Source organism: Panthera pardus, unplaced genomic scaffold (genome assembly GCF_024362965.1).
Source record: "Panthera pardus isolate Hobbes unplaced genomic scaffold, ASM2436296v1 HiC_scaffold_8, whole genome shotgun sequence".
Lineage (NCBI taxonomy): Eukaryota > Metazoa > Chordata > Mammalia > Carnivora > Felidae > Panthera > Panthera pardus.
This window is the reverse complement of record NW_026527013.1, coordinates 157,499,744-157,518,395: the sequence shown is the minus strand read 5'-3', so window position 1 is coordinate 157,518,395 and position 18,652 is coordinate 157,499,744. Positions and strand designations below refer to the sequence as shown.

Below are 18,652 nucleotides of genomic sequence, written 5' to 3'. Positions count from 1 at the left end.
GAAAAGTTAATATCAGTCCTTCTTAAAGGAGGGAATTCTTCCAAACTCATGTTGTTATAAGCCCAGCATTACTCTAATACCAAAACCAGACAAGGATGCCACAAGAAAAGAAAATTGCAGGTCAATATCCCTAATGAACATAGATGTAAAGATCACCAAAAAAAGTATTAGCACATCGAATTTAACAATATATTAAAGGATCATTATACTATGATCAAGTGGGATTTATTCCAGGGATGCAGGGATGGTTCAACATCCACAAATCAGTCAACATGATAGACCTCATGAACAAAATGAAGGATAAAAATCCTAAGATCATCTCAATAAGATGAAGATGAACACATTTATCAAAATTTAACATCCATCTATATAAAAACTCAAGAAAGTGGGCTTAGAGAAAACATACTTCAACGTAATAAAGGCCATATATGACAAGTTCACAGGTAACATTACCTCAACTGTGAGAAACTGAAAACTTTTCCTTTAAGATCAGGAACAAGATGATGCCCATTCTTGCCACTTATATTCAACATAATATTGGAAGTTCTAGACACAGCAGTTAAGTAAGGAAAAGAATTAAAGGCATCCAAGTTGGAAAGGGAGAAGTAAAACTGTCACCATTTGCAAATGTGTGATATTATATATAGAAAACCCCGAAGACTCCATCAAAAAAACTGTTAGAACTAATAAACCAGTTCAATAAAGTTGCAGGATAAAATTCAGTACACAAAAATGTTGCACTTCTGTATACTTATAGTGAACTATTAGAAATGAGAATAATCCCATTCACAATCGCATCAAAAAGAATAAAGTACCGGGTCGTCTGGGTGGCTCAGTCTGTTGAGCATCCGACTTTGGCTCAGGTCATGATCTCACAGCTCGTGAGTTCGAGCCCTGCGTCAGGCTCTGTGCTGACAACTCAGAGCCTGGAGCCTGCTTCCGATTTTGTGTCTCCCTCTCTCTCTGCCCCTAATCCACTCACATTCTGTCTCTGTCTCTCTCAAAAACAATAAATAAACATGAAAAAAAAAAAAGTACCTAGTAATAAATGTAACCAAAAAGGTGAATGATCTATATGTTGAAAAATATAAGACATTGATAAAAAGAATTGAAGACACAAAAAAATGGAAAGCTACTCCATGCTCATGGACTAGAAGAGTTAATATTGTTAAAATGTCCATACTACCCAAAGCAATGTACAGATTTAATGCAATCCTTGTCAAAATTCCAATGGCATTTTTCACAGAAATAGAACAATCCTAAAATTTGCAGAAGCACAAAAGGCCCCGAATAGCCAAAACAATTTTGAGAAAGAACAAAGTTTGGATACATCACAATCTGATTTCAAAATAGATTATAGAGCTATGGTATTTAAAGAGTCTAGTATTGGCATAAAAATAGACACATAGGTCATTAGAACACACTAGAGAACTCAGAAATAAATCCACACTTACATGGTCAATTAATTGATGACAGAAGATCCGCAAATATACAAATGGGGAAAAGATAGTCTCTTTCATAAATGGTGTTGGAAAATTTGGAAGCCACTGTGAAAGAATGAAACTGGACCCACACTATCTTACACGATGCACAAAAAACAAACTCAAAATGGATTAAAGACTTGAACATAAGCCCTGAAACTGTAAAACTCCTAGAAGAAAACATAGGTGGTAAGCTCCTTGACGTGGGTCTTGGTGATGGGTTTTTGAATCTGATACCAAACTCTTCAGTTGGGACAACATGAATCTAAAAAGTTTCTGCACAACAAAGGGGTAGTATACCAAGATCAAAAGGCAATGTACTGCATAGGAGAAAACAGTTGCAGGTTATGTACCTGATAAGGAGCTAATTTTTACAACTACTTAGCAAACAAACAACCAAAAATCACAGTGAAGAAATGGGCAGAAGATCTGAATAGACATTTTTCTTTTTTCTTTTTTTACATTTCCATTTATTACAAGAAAAATTTTTTTTAATGTTTATTCACTTTTGAGAGACAGAGGGAGACAGAACAGGAGCAGGGAAGGGGCAGAGAAAGAGGGGAACACAGAATCCGAAGCAGGCTCCAGGCTCTGAGCTGTCAGCACAGAGCCCGACGCAGGGCTCAAACTCGCGAACTGTGAAATCATGACCTGAGCTGAAGTTGGACGCGTAACGGACTGAACCACCCAGGCGTCCCCATTTTACATTTTATTTTTTAACTTCTACACCCTACATGGGGCTCGAACTTAAGATCCTGATGTCAAGAGTTCCATGTGTTCTTCAGGTGCCCCTGAGTAGACCTTTTTCAAAAGAAGACATGGATGTCCAACAGGTACATGAAAAGATGCTAAATGTCATTAATCATGAGGGAAATGCAAATCAGAACTACCATGAGATGTCAGCTCATGCATATTAGAATGGCTATTATCAAAAAGATAAGAAATAACACATTGGTGAGGATGTGGAGAAAAGGGAACCCTATGCACTGTTGGTGGCAGTATAAGTTGGTGCAGCCACTGTTGAGAATAATATGGAGTTTCCTTACAAAATTAAGAAGACTATTGTATGACCCAGGAATTTTATTTCTGGATATTTATCTGAAGACAACAAAAAATACTAATTTATAACTTAAACAGTTAAAAACAGCTCCATGTTTATTGCAGCATCATTTACAATAGTCAAAATATGGAAGCAAGCTTAGTGTCCATTGATGAATGGATAAATTTTGGGGCGTGTATGTATTTATATATATAACATTACAAAACATATAATATATAATATATATAATATATATATAATGTATATAGTAAAATTATTCATCCATAAAATAGGATGAAATCTTCCCATTTGCTGCAACATGGATGGACCTTGAGGCCATCATGCTGAATAAAATAAGTCAGTGAAAGAAAAATCCCATATGTCTTCTTTATGTGAAATCTAACACAAAACATAGGTGCAGAGAACAAATTGGTGGTTGCCAGAGGTGGGTGTGGATGGTGGGGGAAATTGGTGAAATGTTTTCTTTTTCTGTTTACCTAAATTGGATTTGGAAAAATCTAATTTTCATTTTGGAGTGCTGAAATAAAAAGAAATTGGTTTTCTTAGGATTTGCTGTTCTGTTGTCCTTGCTTTACTTTGTTAATTAAAATAAAATCTTGATATAATAGAGTTTTCCAAAATGAAATAGAATTTTCCTTGCCTTCTGTTGCACTGGGCTTTTTCTTGGCTTTATACCTGAAGTCCAGACAGACTTTGGGGCTCAAATGACCCTTGTTGGAGTAATTGCTGAGTCATTACTTTATGGGATAGTTTTTAGTTCTGTTTTATCCCATGCTCCAGGAATTTAAAACATTTGTAGACTTTATTTTTTTTAAAACAGCTTTATATTTACAGAAAAATTGAAATAGTAAAGAGAATTCCTGTATAATTCCCCCAACCATGTTCGATTTTTCCCATATTAGCATTTTACTTTAGTATGGTACATTTGTATAATTAATGAACCAGTATTAATATATTATTATTGCATCATTTATTCAGATTTCCTTAGTTTCTACCTAGTGTTAATTTTCTGTTCCTGGGTCCCTTTCACATACCATTTAAATATATTTAATTGTCCTGTCTCCTTAGGATCCTGTTGTCTGGAAATTTCTCTTTGTACTTAATTCAGGATTCCCAGGCACCTTTGGAGCACTTTGGTTTTGATATATCCAGGATCAGGGATTTTCTATCTTCTGCTTTAAATGAAACCCTTTTGAGAAAGCAATTCTAGTACTTGTGACTTTATGTTTGAAGAGTTGAAACCAGTCTGTGTTCTCTGTTCTTTAAAATGGAGTGCATTATGTAAAGAAAAAGTTCTCTTACTCTTGAAATCATGTTCTCTGCTCTTACATTTCTCTTTGAGATTGCCTTAGGACCCTTGATATAAAACTAACAGTCTTTATGGCATAATAAGGAAGTTCTTCCCAGCCTTTCTCTGAAATCTGTTTGCATATCCGAGAAGCACATCACATCAGTGTGACCCCTGGCCGAATACTTGAAATAATACTGTCCACTTACTTCCATATAGAGACTTTCTCTCTTGATATAAGCTTTTCCAAATTTAGAGCCAAAGGCAGTGTCCCATGATTTAGTACCCCAGAGGGATACGGAGTTCTAGATTTTAGAATGTCTGCTTTGAGATCTACTCCCATAAACCGTGTAGTTACCACATGTAATTCTGGATGCTACTTTTTCTGCAGCCCGTGCATTAGTAAGGCTTCGAGTGTGATATGAATGCCAAACTGATTTCATTGAGTTAAAGTTCCAGAGGAGACTAGATGAGAAAAGTTAAGAATTTCGGATCCCAGTATTTGAGGACCCGTAGATAGAATCGGCTTAACATAAATGTGATATATAGAAGTCGCTGAAGTGGTTGGTTGTTGATTATTAATAACTTATTTAGTAAATCTTAACTGTATTGTATATTTTCATACTGTGTCATTCTTTTCAAGAATCACTTCACAGATCCCACCTTAGTGAAAGTATTGGTTTAGAGGAGCAGTAACATGGATAATAAAGCCTTTCCCTTTGAGGGATGAGTTTACATATCAAAGAATCTGTGACAGAAGGTGGTTTCACTCATTTATTTAAATATACATATTGTATCCTTGAATGCCTTCTTTAGCCTTGCAGACCTTGTCAAACATTAAAGGACCATTGGTTGATCCAAATTATTAACTCCTTGCCAGTAACATTGAGCACCTGCCGTGTGCCAGGGTTTGAATTTCTTAGATTGATGTTCCCTCTATGTTGAATGAATGAGTGGGTTAAAGTTTTCCTTCCTCCATTCTGATGCATGCCTGTTCCTCTTTAACGTCCTCTCCAATTCCTGTCTAGATTGTCTCAACACAGCCTGGACCATGATCATTGCATTAATTAAAATTTAGTTTCTGTAGAATAGGGAAACCCTAAATAGTAATGATTTGAAATAGAAGTCTAGTTTTCTTCACATGAAAGAACTCTGCAGGCAGGCAATGAGGTAGTGTAATGGAGGCTTTGTGGAGTCATGGGGGACCCAGCCTCCTTCAGGCTGTTGCTCGCTCTTTTGATGCTTTTGATGATCGCAGGTGGCTGCAGAAATTCTATTCAGCAGTTCCTCAATCCTTGATGCAGAGGGCAGGATGGAAGAAGAAAAGAAGCAGAGGATGAGCCGCCACGTTTTTTTTTTTTTTAAGTGTATTTATTTTGAGAGAGACAGAGTGAATGGGGGAGGGGCGGAGAGGGGGACAGAGGGTCTGAAGCAGGCTCCAGGGGCTCACAGCCTGATGCAGGGAGCCGCGAGATCCTGACCTGAGCCCCAGTCAGACGCTTAACTGACTGAGCCACCCAGGCGCCCCGAGCCGCCTCCATTTTGAGGAGGTTCCTACAGGTAAACTTACAAAGGTCTGATTACATCTCCTTGGCCAGACTTCACCTGTAGACTACATTTTGCTACAAAGGAGTCTGGGATACACAGGTTTTAACCTGGACAGTAATGTGTCCAGTAAAAAAACAGCCAAAGAAAGCAAAACCCAAAAATGAAGCAAAATGAAAACACCCTTCAGGATTCTGTTGTTAAACAAGAGAAAGAGCCTCCTGAGGCGGTTACTGGTCTCGGTCACAGTTGTTCACGGTCATGCTGCCCACGAGAGCGTCCTAGATCCCTTTCCCTCCTGACCAGTGATTTTGCCAATTCTCAAACCACATGTCATTAGCGTTTATCATCTTGTTTATTTATGCCTGTTCCTACTCCCCCCAGCAGAATTAGTGGGGGCAAAGTGCTGAAATTACAGATGGGTCTGATATCCTCTATTTGCTGGTTAGCCCCAAATGAAATTGTAGTCTTTTTTTAAAAATTTTTTATTTTTTCAATATATGAAATTTATTGTCAAATTGGTTTCCATACGATACCCAGTGCACATCCCAAAAGGTGCCCTCCTCAATACCCATCACCCACCCTCCCCTCCCTCCCACCCCCATCAACTCTCAGTTCTCAGTTTTTAAGAGTCTCTTATGCTTTGGCTCTCTCCCACTCTAACCTCTTTTTTTTTTTTTCCTTCCCCTCCCCCATGGGTTTCTGTTAAGTTTCTCAGGATCCACATAAGAGTGAAAACATATGGTATCTGTCTTTCTCTGTATGGCTTATTTCACATAGCATAACACTCTCCAGTTCCATCCACGTTGCTACAAAGGGCCATATTTCATTCTTTCTCATTGCCACATAGTATTCCATTGTGTATATAAACCACATCTTCTTTATCCATTTGTCAGTTGATGGACATTTAGGCTCTTTCCATAATTTGGCTATTGTTGAGAGTGCTGCTATAAACATTGGGGGTACAAGTGCCCCTATGCATCAGTACTCCTGTATCCCTTGGGTAAATTCCTAGCAGTGCTACTGCTGGGTCGTAGGGTAGTTCTATTTTTAATTTTTTGAGGAACCTCCACACTGTTTTCCAGAGTGGCTGTACCAGTTTGCATTCCCACCAACAGTGCAAGAGGGTTCCCGTTTCTCCACATCTTCTCCAGCATCTATAGTCTCCTGACTTGTTCATTTTGGCCACTCTGACTGGCGTGAGGTGATATCTGAGTGTGGTTTTGATTTGTATTTCCCTGATGAGGAGCGACGTTGAGCATCTTTTCATGTGCCTGTTGGCCATCCAGATGTCTTCGTTAGAGAAGTGTCTACTCATGTTTTCTGCCCATTTCTTCACTGGGTTATTTGTTTTTTGGGTGTGGAGTTTGGTGAGCTCTTTATAGATTTTGGATACTAGCCCTTTGTCCGATATGTCATTTGCAAATATCTTTTCCCATTCCGTTGGTTGCATTTTAGTTTTGTTGGTTGTTTCCTTTGCTGTGCAGAAGCTTTTTATCTTCATAAGGTCCCAGTAGTTCATTTTTGCTTTTAATTCCCTTGCCTTTGGGGTTGTGTCAAGTAAGAAATTGCTACGGCTGAGGTCAGAGAGGTCTTTTCCTGCTTTCTCCTCTAAGGTTTTGATGGATTCCTGTCTCACATTCAGGTCCTTTATCCATTTTGAGTTTATTTTTGTGAATGGTGTGAGAAAATGGCCTAGTTTCAATCTTCTGCATGTTGCTGTCCAGTTCTCCCAGCACCATTTGTTAAAGAGACTGTCTTTTTTCCATTGGATGTTCTTTCCTGCTTTGTCAAAGATGAGTTGGCCATATGTTTGTCGGTCTAGTTCTGGGGTTTCTATTCTATTCCATTGGTCTATGTGTCTGTTTTTATGCCAATACCATGCTGTCTTGATGATGACAGCTTTGTAGTAGAGGCTAAAGTCTGGGATTGTGATGCCTCCTGCTTTGGTCTTCTTCTTCAAAATTACTTTGGCTATTCGGGGCCTTTTGTGGTTCCATATGAAGTTTAGGATTCCTTGTTCTAGTTTCGAGAAGAATGCTGGTGCAATTTTGATTGGGATTGCATTGAATGTGTAGATAGCTTTGGGTAGTATTGACATTTGGACAATATTTATTCTTCCAATCCATGAGCAGGGAATGTTTTTCCATTTCTTTATATCTTCTTCAATTTCCTTCATAAGCTTTGTATAGTTTTCAGCATACAGATCTTTTACATCTTTGGTTAGATTTATCCCTAGGTATTTTGTGCTTCTTGGTGCAATTGTGAATGGGATCAGTTTCTTTATTTGTCTTTCTGTTGCTTCATTGTTAGTGTATAAGAATGCAACTGACTTCTGTACATTGATTTTGTATCCTGCAACTTTGCTGAATTCATGTATCAGTTCTAGCAGACTTCTGATGGAGTCTATCGGGTTTTCCATGTATAATATCATGTCATCTGCAAAAAGTGAAAGCTTGACTTCATCTTTGCCAATTTCGATGTCTTTGATTTCCTTTTGTTGTCTGATTGCTGATGCTAGCACTTCCAACAATATGTTAAACAACGGTGGTGAGAGTGGACATCCCTGTTGTGTTCCTGATCTCAGGGAGAAAGCTCTCAGTTTTTCCCCATTGAGGATGATGCTAGCTGTGGGCTTTTCATAAATGGCTTTTATGATCTTTAGGTATGTTCCTTCTATCCTGACTTTCTCGAGGGTTTTTATTAAGAAAGATTGCTGAATTTTGTCAAATGCCTTTTCTGCATCGATTGACAGGATCATGTAGTTCTTATCTTTTCTTTTATTAATGTGATGTATCACGTTGATGGATTTGTGAATGTTGAACCAGCCCTGCATCCCAGGAATGAATCCCACTTAATCATGGTGAATAATTCTTTTTATATGCTGTTTAATTCGATTTGCTAGTATCTTATTGAGAATTTTTGCATCCATATTCATCAGGGATATTGGCCTGTAGTTCTCTTTTTTTACTGGGTCTCTGTCTGGTTTAGGAATCAAAGTAATACTGGCTTCATAGAATGAGTCTGGAAGTTTTCCTTCCCTTTCGATTTTTTGGAATAGCTTGAGAAGGATAGGTATTATCTCTGCTGTAAACATCTGGTAAAACTCCCCTGGGAAGCCATCTGGTCCTGGACTCTTATTTGTTGGGAGATTTTTGATGACTGATTCAATTTCTTCGCTGGTTATGGGTCTGTTCAAGCTTTCTATTTCCTCCTGATTGAGTTTTGGAAGAGTGTGGGTGTTTAGGAATTTGTCCATTTCTTCCAGGTTGTCCAGTTTGTTGGCATATAATTTTTCATAGTATTCCCTGATAATTGCTTGTATCTCTGAGGGATTGGGTGTAATAATTCCATTTCATTTATGATTTTATCTATTTGGGTCATCTCCCTTTTCTTTTTGAGAAGCCTGGCTAGAGGTTTATCAATTTTGTTTATTTTTTCAAAAAACCAACTCTTGGTTTCATTGATCTGCTCTACAGGTTTTTTAGATTCTATATTGTTTGTTTCTTCTCTGATCTTTATTATTTCTCTTCTTCTGCTGGGTTTAGGCTGTCTTTGCTGTTCTGTTTCTATTTCCTTTAGGTGTGCTGTTAGATTTTGTATTTGGGATTTTTCTTGTTACTTGAGATAGGCCTGGATTGCGACGTATTTTCCTCTCAGGACTGCCTTCGCTGCATCCTAAAGCGTTTGGATTGTTGTATTTTCATTTTCGTTTGTTTCCATATATTTTTTAATTTCTTCTCTAATTGCCTGGTTGACCCATTCATTCTTTAGTAGGGTGTTCTTTCACCTCCATGCTTTTGGAGGTTTTCCAGACTTTTTCCTGTGGTTGATTTCAAGCTTCATAGCATTGTGGTCTGAAAGTATGCATGGTATAATTTCAGTTCTTGTATACTTATGAAGAGCTGTTTTGTGACCCAGTATATGATCTATCTTGGAGAATGTTCCATGTGCACTCGAGAAGAAAGTATATTCTGTTGCTTTGGGATGCAGAGTTCTAAATATATCTGTCAAGTCCATCTGATCCAATGTATCATTCCGGGCCCTTGTTTCTTAATTGACGGTGTGTCTAGATGATCTATCCATTTCTGTAAGTGGAGTGTTAAAGTCCCCTGCAATTACCACATTCTTATCAATAAGGTTGCTTATGTTTGTGAGTAATTGTTTTATATATTTGGGGGCTCCTGTATTCAGTGCATAGACATTTATAATTGTTAGCTCTTCCTGATGGATAGACCGCATGATTATTATATACTGCCCTTCTTCATCTCTTGTTACAGCCTTTAATTTAAAGTCTAGTTTGTCTGATATAAGTATGGCTACTCCAGCTTTCTTTTGACTTCCAGTGCCATGATAAATAGTTCTCCATCCCCTCACTCTCAATCTGAAGGTATTCTCAGGTCTAAAATGAGTCTCTTGTAGACAGCAAATAGATGGGTCTTGTTTTTTTATCCATTCTGATACCCTATGTCTTTTGGTTGGCGCATTTAGTCCATTTACATTCAGTGTTATTATAGAAAGATATGGTTTAGAGTCATTGTGATGTCTGTAGGTTTCATGCTTGTAGCGATGTCTCTGGTACTTTGTATCACAGGATCCCCCTTAGGGTCTCTTGTAGGGCTGGTTTAGTGGTGACGAATTCCTTCAGTTTTTGTTTGTTTGGGAAGACCTTTATCTCTCCTTCTATTCCGAATGACAGACTTGCTGGATAAAGGATTCTTGGCTGCATATTTTTTTCTGTTCATCACATTGAAGATCTCCTGCCATTCCTTTCTGGCCTGCCAAGTTTCAGTGAAATTGTAGTCTTAAAGCTGTGGACCGTCAGCTTCTGTCATCCACTTCTTAGAGCAGTTGTTTGAAAATTGTTCACATTCTGCTCTAATTCCATACTCTTGCTTCATTTTTGTTCACGTACAAGTAAATCGACCATACTCCACCTCTACCTCTGCATGTTTTCGCGTACCTCAATCTCAATAACTATTTTCATCAGTAGGATGGAAGTCTGAGGAGGTCCAGAACCTCACTTCTGCTGCTTGCTGCTTTCGCAGCAGGGCCTGAACGGGAGTGCTTTGTGCTCTCTAAATGCCTGCTAAAAGAATGACTCAATCCTCTCCTTGTTTCCTCTCACATCTCTCTTTAGGATATAAGATTACTTCCGTTTGAAGAACTTGCTCTTGACTTCGCTGCCATTTCCCCCACGCTTCTCATGGTTCACTTTTTATTTTTGTGAGAAGAGGCATCTCTCCTCCCGATTTACTAACTTCTTGTCTCCTCACTGTCTTGAGGCTCTCTCTGTGACTTCTCAGATTTTGCTTTGAGATGTGCCCTCCTCATTGACCTTTGTTGGTTCTTCAGTCTCTGTGACATCTCAGCAGCACGCTGTGTTACTGACAGCACGTTCTTGGAAATCCCCTCTTCACTCTTTTACCTTTCTGACTTTTCTTTCTGCGTTTCCTTTGTTGATGTCCTTCAGCTCTGCGGTGGTGAGCAAAACAGAATAATTTTGCTCTCATCCTTTGTTCTTTTCTCTCTGCTTTCTTTGCAGTATCCTAGGCGCTAGGTTGCTCTTTGACCTTAGCTGTTGTCTCTGTGTGCGTGATTACCAAATAGACACAAATTGCCTTTACTACTCATTTTGTATCCTTTTAAATACTTCCTGGGTGCCTCAACCTAAACTCCTCTGTCAAGGTAAACAGTATGTCTGAAATTTGGGATGCCAGTGCTAATGCCTTGGGCTCCTGTCATTAGGGTGTCACTTCTGAAACTGTATGGAAGTAACCCTAATGGCAAAGGATAGCAATTTCTGCTGTGTTCTTTTCCTTGTCTGGAATGCTCTTTCCTTTATTCTTTTCAGCTTCCTTTCTCCTTTTAAGATCAAGTTTGGAAACCTGCAGTTCACAAAGATTTCTAGGGTGACACCAGACCTTATTGACTTTCTGGGCTTTGAACTCCCTCCATACTCATTTATCTGTTACCTGGCACTCTTCGTATACTTGTGTCATATTGTGTTGTAGAATAAATCCTCTTTATTATAAATGTTTTATCTCACAGATTCTCTGTAATCTTAGTCCTCTTTGTACTCGCAGTGCCTAGTATATAATCAGCACTTAATAACGTGTGCTGTGGATGATGGCTTCCCCTTTGCATTTCCTTATCTTGTTCCACTTCTAATACTGAGATTGCTTAAAAATTAATTTTTCTTATCACCAAACAAACACTTCTCTTTCATAAATGAAATGGAGTGCTTGGACTGAGCCGAATGACAGATTTTCGATAGCCTGATTGCGTTTTGCTTTGCACTATTTTTAGTACATTATAAAGGGCTTGGAATGACTGTTGGAGAAGTAACTTTCCTCTGTCTTTTCAGTGTCTTCATCTTTTGAGTGTCATCTAAAAACATGGAATGAAAGAATCATGATAAGAGCTATGGGATTCTGTGCAGACACACGCGCAGTTTTGTATGCGGTGGGGAGAGATGGAGTGGGCGAGAGAATATGAATAAATAAAAATGAATGTGAGGACACACTGCCCAAGCCCATATACCACCTGGCAACTAATGTTGGGAAGATGCCGGACCAGCCCCGCAGAAGAGTAGTTGTGTCAAAGGGGCGGTATCTCATAAGGATGTCATTTTAAGAACATTCTCCCCCTTACCCCCTGCAAAAAGAAACCTACCCAGTTGTTTTTATGATAAATTGTTTTTATAATCAAGTCCTCAGCAATATAGTAATGTGGTAGACATACTGAATAAAGAAGATCTTGTTAAACTATGGTGTGTTTTAAAAATAAGGTATAAGAAATTAGCTGTGGTTGAAATTTAGCTCTGTGTAGATGGAAAGTCTGGGTTAGTTGGGGCACCTGGGTGGCTCAGTCAGTTAAGCATCCAGCTCCTGGTTTGATCTCAACGTTTGTGAGATTGAGCCCTCCCATTGGCTCTGTACTGACAGTGTAGAGCCTGCTTGGGATTCTCTGTCTCCCTCTGTCTGCCCCTCCCCTGCTCATATTCATTCTCTCTCTCTCTCTCTCTCTCTCTCTCTCTCTCTCTCTCTCTCTCTCCTTCAAAGGAAATAAACATTAAAAAAAAAATCTGGATCAGTAGAGGGTAATTCCAGGCTCAAATGAGGGGAACAAAGGACTTCACCTACTTATTTACTTTTTTTTTTTTTTTTTCATAGGGAAGTTGAAATACTGCCTTGTGGTTCTGAATCAGCCGGTGGACAAATGTGTTCGTCATCTTTGGAGCAAAGGTAATCTCAATTAGCGTTCACGTTTCTTTACTTTCTTTACTCCTTGTAGGATGAACATGACTATTAAATATTCCAAAATCTGACTGTCATACCAAAAAGTGTAATTCCTAGCAAAGTGATTTAGTTATTGAATTACCAGGAGAATAAATCTTTTCTTAACCATTTTCCACTTGTGGTTTCCGCATCATGAATCCCCAAGGACAGAATTACAATGTAGCATCATTATACCGCATTTCTGATCCACCCTGTGGATGTTAATCCTGAGTACTTACTAAGTGTTTGTTGAAGTGTGAATAGTTTTGGCACCAGGGGCAACAAAAAGCATCCTCAAGCCTCACTCATCCTAAGCATCCAACAATAAGATATCTGCAGGGTAACCAGATTTGCAAAATTAAAAAAAAAAAAATGTTAACAGGGTATTAGGATCTCTAGGGAATGCTGAAAAATAGAAACAGTAGTTTTACAGAATTCATACTTCCATGAGTTTTCCTGTAAAAAGCAGCCTTTATTAACTTTTTTTTTTACACTATTCGTTGATTTATTTTTTTTTACATTATTCTTTGATTTGTATAGGATTAACCCTAGGCTAGAAAAGATTATTAAATACCATTTGGTGTTTTGAACCTCTGCTCTTCCATGAGATTTGAGGTTTTTTTCCAAAGGGATCCTTCCGCCAAGGTTGCCAGTGTAAGTTACAGGCCAAATTAGATAGACAGAACCACATGATTGTTGATATGCTGATGCGTATTCCAGATGACTCTCTCTAATCGCAGAATTCTGTAGTATTCTCAGCATCCAACTCTCACGTCTTGGAATGCAAACCTATTAGGCCAATAAGCTCACATCTGCGGACAGGGGTCCTTATAATACTAGAGGGAACAGATCATCGTGGATGATTTTGTGTAAGAAATTGTTCTTGTCTTCTGTGCTTATCATGAAAATTCTTGATTCCAGATTTAGCTCTTTATGTGAGCCCACTGAAAATGGCACACTGTTACTGTACCAACACTGCCCTGAGAGCTGGCAAGTTATCTAACCAGAAGCTTCACTCTCCTCGCACTTCTCACTTGGTTGTCATTTACTCAGGGGCCATAAAAAAAGTTTTTTTTATTTTTATTTTTTATTTTTTGTCACTTCAGTGCCTACTGCTGTGTCTGGCTCATAATTACTTAGTAATTATAACAAATGAAAGTGAATTTGAGGGGTGCCTGATGGCTCAGTTGGTTAAGCATCTGACTCTTGATTTCAGCTCAGGTAATGATCTCACTGTGATTTGTGAGATCCAAACCCACATAGGGCTCTGCACTGACAGTGTGGAGCCTGCTTGGGATTCTCTGTCTTCCTCTCTTTCTGCCCCTCTCCTGCTTATGCTTGCTTGCACGTGCACTCCACTCTCTCTCTTTCAGAATAAATAAACATTAAAAAAAAAGTGTTTTAAATCTTTATTTATTTTTGAGAGAGAGTGTGAGTAGGGGAGAAGCAGAGAGGGAGACACAGAATCCGAAGCAGGCTCCAGGCTCTGAGCTGTCAACACAGAGCCAGATGTGGACCTGAACCCACGAACCGTGAGATCATGACCTGAGCCAAAGTTGGACACTCAACCGACTGAGCCACCCAGGTGCCCCATAAATAAACATTTTTTTAAAAACGCTGTGGTTTTGGAGTGATGGTTGGATATTGGTGGGGGGTGGGGGATGGAACTGAAGCTGATGGCCAAGAAAGAATTCTTGAGACACCTTTGGTGGGAAAAGTGGTCTTATTAAAGCATGGGGACAGGACACCCATGGGCAGCAAGAGCTGCCCCAGGACTGTAAGGAGTGACTGATAATATACTTGGGAGTTGGGGGAGGTAAAGGCAAGGGGAAGTTTCCAAAAGGATTTTCACATGCTGAAGAAGACTCACAGGGTCCTGGAGGCCTAGCTATCATCAAGCTAAGGTTGTTTTTCCCCTCTAGCAAAGCATTAACAGTAAGACAGTTGGGTGTTCCTGGAGGAATGTTCTACTCTGCCAGCCTGAAGCATTTGTCAGTGAGCTGCAAGTTATAAGGATATTTAATTTTATCTGCCATTTCCTTCTGCCTTTGTTTCCCACATCATTTCCCCTTGAACAGTTTTGATCCTTAAATCTTTAAGGTTGCTGAGGGTAGAAGGTCTTCTCATCTGTAACTTCTTCCTGCTAATAGGGGCATAGAGGTGTCCCTACCTATGGGTCAACAATGGTCAGTTGGAGGAATTTATATAGAGGAGTTACAAAGGCAGAGGCAGCCAGTCCAAGGGGGAAAACCTATATGAACCTCCTTGAGTAGAAAGGATCATCTGTCAGCTAGAAGTTATGGCAGTGAAGGAGGCTTGGCACAAGGCAGGGAGACACTGGAAAAGACAATAAAATAAAGTTAATAGTATGAGACAGAGAAGCCTAAATAAAAGACCTTTGGTAGTTAATCAGAATTTTCCTTCAGTCCTTCATTGTCCTTTGAAGAGAAATTTGAGGTCTTCCACAGGTTCACAGGAAGAAGAAGGCGTGTCAGCTGACATACTAGACTCCTACAAGGAAGGTAGCGGTTTAATTCTTGATATATGAGTCCATGAGAAATGTCCTCCTAATTCTACTGTAGTGGGAGTGCTTAACATGGCCCCGTAGGAGCCCTTCCAGGAGTGCATAATGTGGCCCGGTAAGAGCCCTTCCGTTTTGGAGTGAAATCCGTTGCTGTTTTAGGTTTCCAATCCTTTAAATAAACCAGGTCTTCTGGGTTTACATGGGGTGAGTTGCTAGTAACTGTCAGATCAGGCTTAGGGAGGATATGGTTTGCATATTCATTTAGAGATTTATGAATTAACCTGGCCTGACATGAATAATTTAATAGAGCATTCTAGTATCTATTTATTGATAGGTCTGCAGTAAGAAAAGGCTTTTTGGAAGAAGATTGGAAACCTTAGTTCGGAGAGGCATAGCCAAACAAAGACTAATTTGTTTGTAAAACAAGTCTAATTTTAACAAACCTGGCCTAATTATTTACAGAAACTTAGCAAGAATAGTGATAGATCATATAGATCTTTTAAAAATGTGCTTTGCTGGAGCTTTTTCGTAAGGAACCTCTAGACTGAACTTTTAGTAAAGCCTGCCCAGGTTAGGAGCCAAGTGCTTGCCATCAGGCATGCCTAGAGTACCTATAGGTTTGGGTGAATTCCTCTTCTCAAGGTCCCCGAAGTACCCTGAGGTTCCTGCACCTGCCAGGAAGTAACATTCTTTGCTTACCTGGTAAGGCTGCTGGGAGCTATGTAAGCAAGGTATCAGGCCAACAGTTCCAATGGGCTGCATGTTTCATAAATTCAACCTCAGTTTCTTAAAGCTGCCTGGTCATATCTGAGTCTATGCATGTATCTCAGATATGACATTCCAGTCAAAGCCTTGGTAAAATAACCAGTATTTCCAATGGTATCAGAATAGATGCTTATTGAATTATGCAAATAACTGTAGTTGCCATGAAGGAAAGAACACTCAATGAGAGTTTTCTGAATTTCACAGGGGTCAAGTAGAGAGAAAAGTTAAATGCTTCAGTTTGTTCACAGAGGAATACTTTATCCTATTTCTGTATATCATACATATCTTTTTTTTTTCTAAGGTTTGTTTTTTGAGAGAGAGGGAGAGAGAGAGAGTGAGCACACGTGAGTGAGCAGGGTCGGGGCAAAGAGAGAGGCAGACACAGAATCTGAAACAGGCTCCAGGCTCTGAGGTTTCAGCACAGAGCGTGACGCGGAGCTCGAGCCCACGAACCGTGAGACCATGATGTGAGCCAAAGTTGGACATTCAACCTACTGAGCCACCCGGGCACCCCTGTATATTATGGCTATCTTAAGAGAAAGCTTCCTTAATCTGGAAGAGCAAACATTAGAGAACCAGCAATATTTCAAACAAGAGTCACAAAAACTATAATGACAAAAAGACTCAAAAATGGACACAGTTAAAAAATCTGATGAGCGATTACAACATAGCTGGTAAGAAGTCCAGTTATTTCTGTAACACATATCACTTCAGTCATAGAATATCACATGATGGCGTCATACTAAAATATATTAAAACTTTAAGAATTGCATATAATCTCCAGAATAGTTACAGTATTTACCCAAATGTAACCTAAGACTATTATTTGTGCTTTCACAGTAACTTAACATACTAAATAAAAAGGCCTACTTGGTCAAAAAGACTTGACTTACAGTTTAAATCTTGGGAAGTTTGTTAAAAACCTCAGGACGTTATAATGCACAAAGCAAGTATACCATCAGACCCAGATATCCTTAGTTTCTTTGCAGTAAGTACAAAACACAAACCAACATGCCGTAATCAATACTTTAGTATTTTATCTCGTTTGGAAAAGACCTAGATGTCCAGTGGACTCAATTGCAATTTGTCATCCAAGCAAAACTTTAAAGTTTCAGGTTACCAAAAACTTTGAAATCTTAACAATTACCCATGAAAAATTGTGAGACAGAATTAACCATCATTTTAAGTCACCTTTTTGCTAACAAATTGCAAAAGAGAAAACAGCTTATTTGACCTTCAGTAAATGTAGGTAGCATAAAAAGTTTAATATATTTAATGCTGGTAACTCTTTTTAATTAAACCAACAAACTTAAATTAGTTTAAATACTAAATTATGTTCCACTTGGGTCCACTTCAAAGACAATTAATTTGTTCCCCATGGTCAGTTTTTCCCTGGGACACTGGTGGGGAAATCTGGACAGTCTAAATAGGGTGCTCTTTGCTCCTGACATCGAGGGTGGGAGAAGTAGCCAGTGGTGCCCGAGGCACTGAGGATGGTGTAGAAGCCAAGGTTATACAGGAGGAGAAACGGGGCGGGGGGAGGCCAAAGAGGTGAGGTGCCACCAGAAGTCACAGGAAGAGTATTCCTGGTTCTAAACCTTGTCAGCTCGGACAGATGAGCAGACGCCACTTTTTGCCCGACCGAAGTGGAGTTAGGCCGTCCATGTCAGGCAAGAGAAGACAGGGAACTTGCCTGAAACGAAGGGAGTTTCAGCAGATGCCTCGGAATATTCCTTCACGTCCCTGTCCTGAGATAGACTAACCACAATGGACTCCATTTACCATAGCCATTAACCTGGGAAATAAATGTGGGAAAGGCCCCCACATGTATTAGGAAGGAGGAACAGTGAGGGATAGTGTCCCCTTCGTTAGGGATGGCTTGTGTTTCTTCCAGCAACCTGGCTTCTATTAGGAGGAGGCTATTTAAATTATCATCCAGAATGTCAGGAAGGAGTTTATCAGCCAGGTCCTGCAGGAGACTATTAGGTCTGCATGCTGATTTAGAGCTATGAAGGCCTGGACCCAGGGTACCTCCGTCTCATTTGCCCTGTTTCCTGCAAAAGATCTAATTGAGATCCTAGGAGGCCATGCAATGTTATATAGATCAGTCCCTTCTCAAATGTTGCCATCTGACTTGTTTCCAGTGGATTAAAGAGACATGCTAAAGGAGAGTCCTTGGGAACTAAAGACAGAGGTCCATTACCGAGGAAATCCACCCTCCCCCCACCCCTGCCCCACCCCCTACTCCCAGGTTGTGTCCCACATGTAGGATATGTCAGAGGTTTCTGGTGTCAAAGCAAGCTAAGGTGTCCCTTGAACAAAATTACCTGCCGTAAAGGTTACCGCCTGCCATAAAGGTCCCCACACTTCCCCACTGCATTCTAGACTACAGTGGGTTCCAGTGTGTGGACTCCGTTTGCCTTGCTGAGAAGGCCATGCATAAAGGCCAAGCTGTACGTTGGCCTGCCTTGCTGAGAAGACCATGAAGAACCTGCTGTTTTTAACCCATGGAAAACAGTGAAAAGTTTTACAAGATGAAATTACCCAATTCTGTAACTTAAATAGTCAGTAGAGGACAATGACGAAAAACAGTAAAGATAGAAACCCATTATGTAAATGACATTCCAACACATGTAACCCTTAAAACTCATTTCCTGGGAAAGGGCCTCCGGTTGGGTTTTAATTCATTCGGGTACTGGTTTCGACTGG

The 18,652-nt window shown here is 39.6% G+C and overlaps 1 protein-coding gene across 5 annotated transcripts in view; it reads left to right on the top strand.

The window, feature by feature from the left end:
- Positions 1-18,652, top strand: part of TPK1 (thiamin pyrophosphokinase 1) — a 347,870-nt gene that overhangs the window by 67,848 nt on the left and 261,370 nt on the right. For all 5 annotated transcript variants that reach the window (XM_019453102.2, XM_019453094.2, XM_019453103.2 and 2 more), the window contains exon 3: positions 12,550-12,621. In XM_019453102.2, coding sequence (XP_019308647.1) covers positions 12,550-12,621 — 72 coding nt within the window. The remainder of the gene's footprint in view (positions 1-12,549; positions 12,622-18,652) is intronic.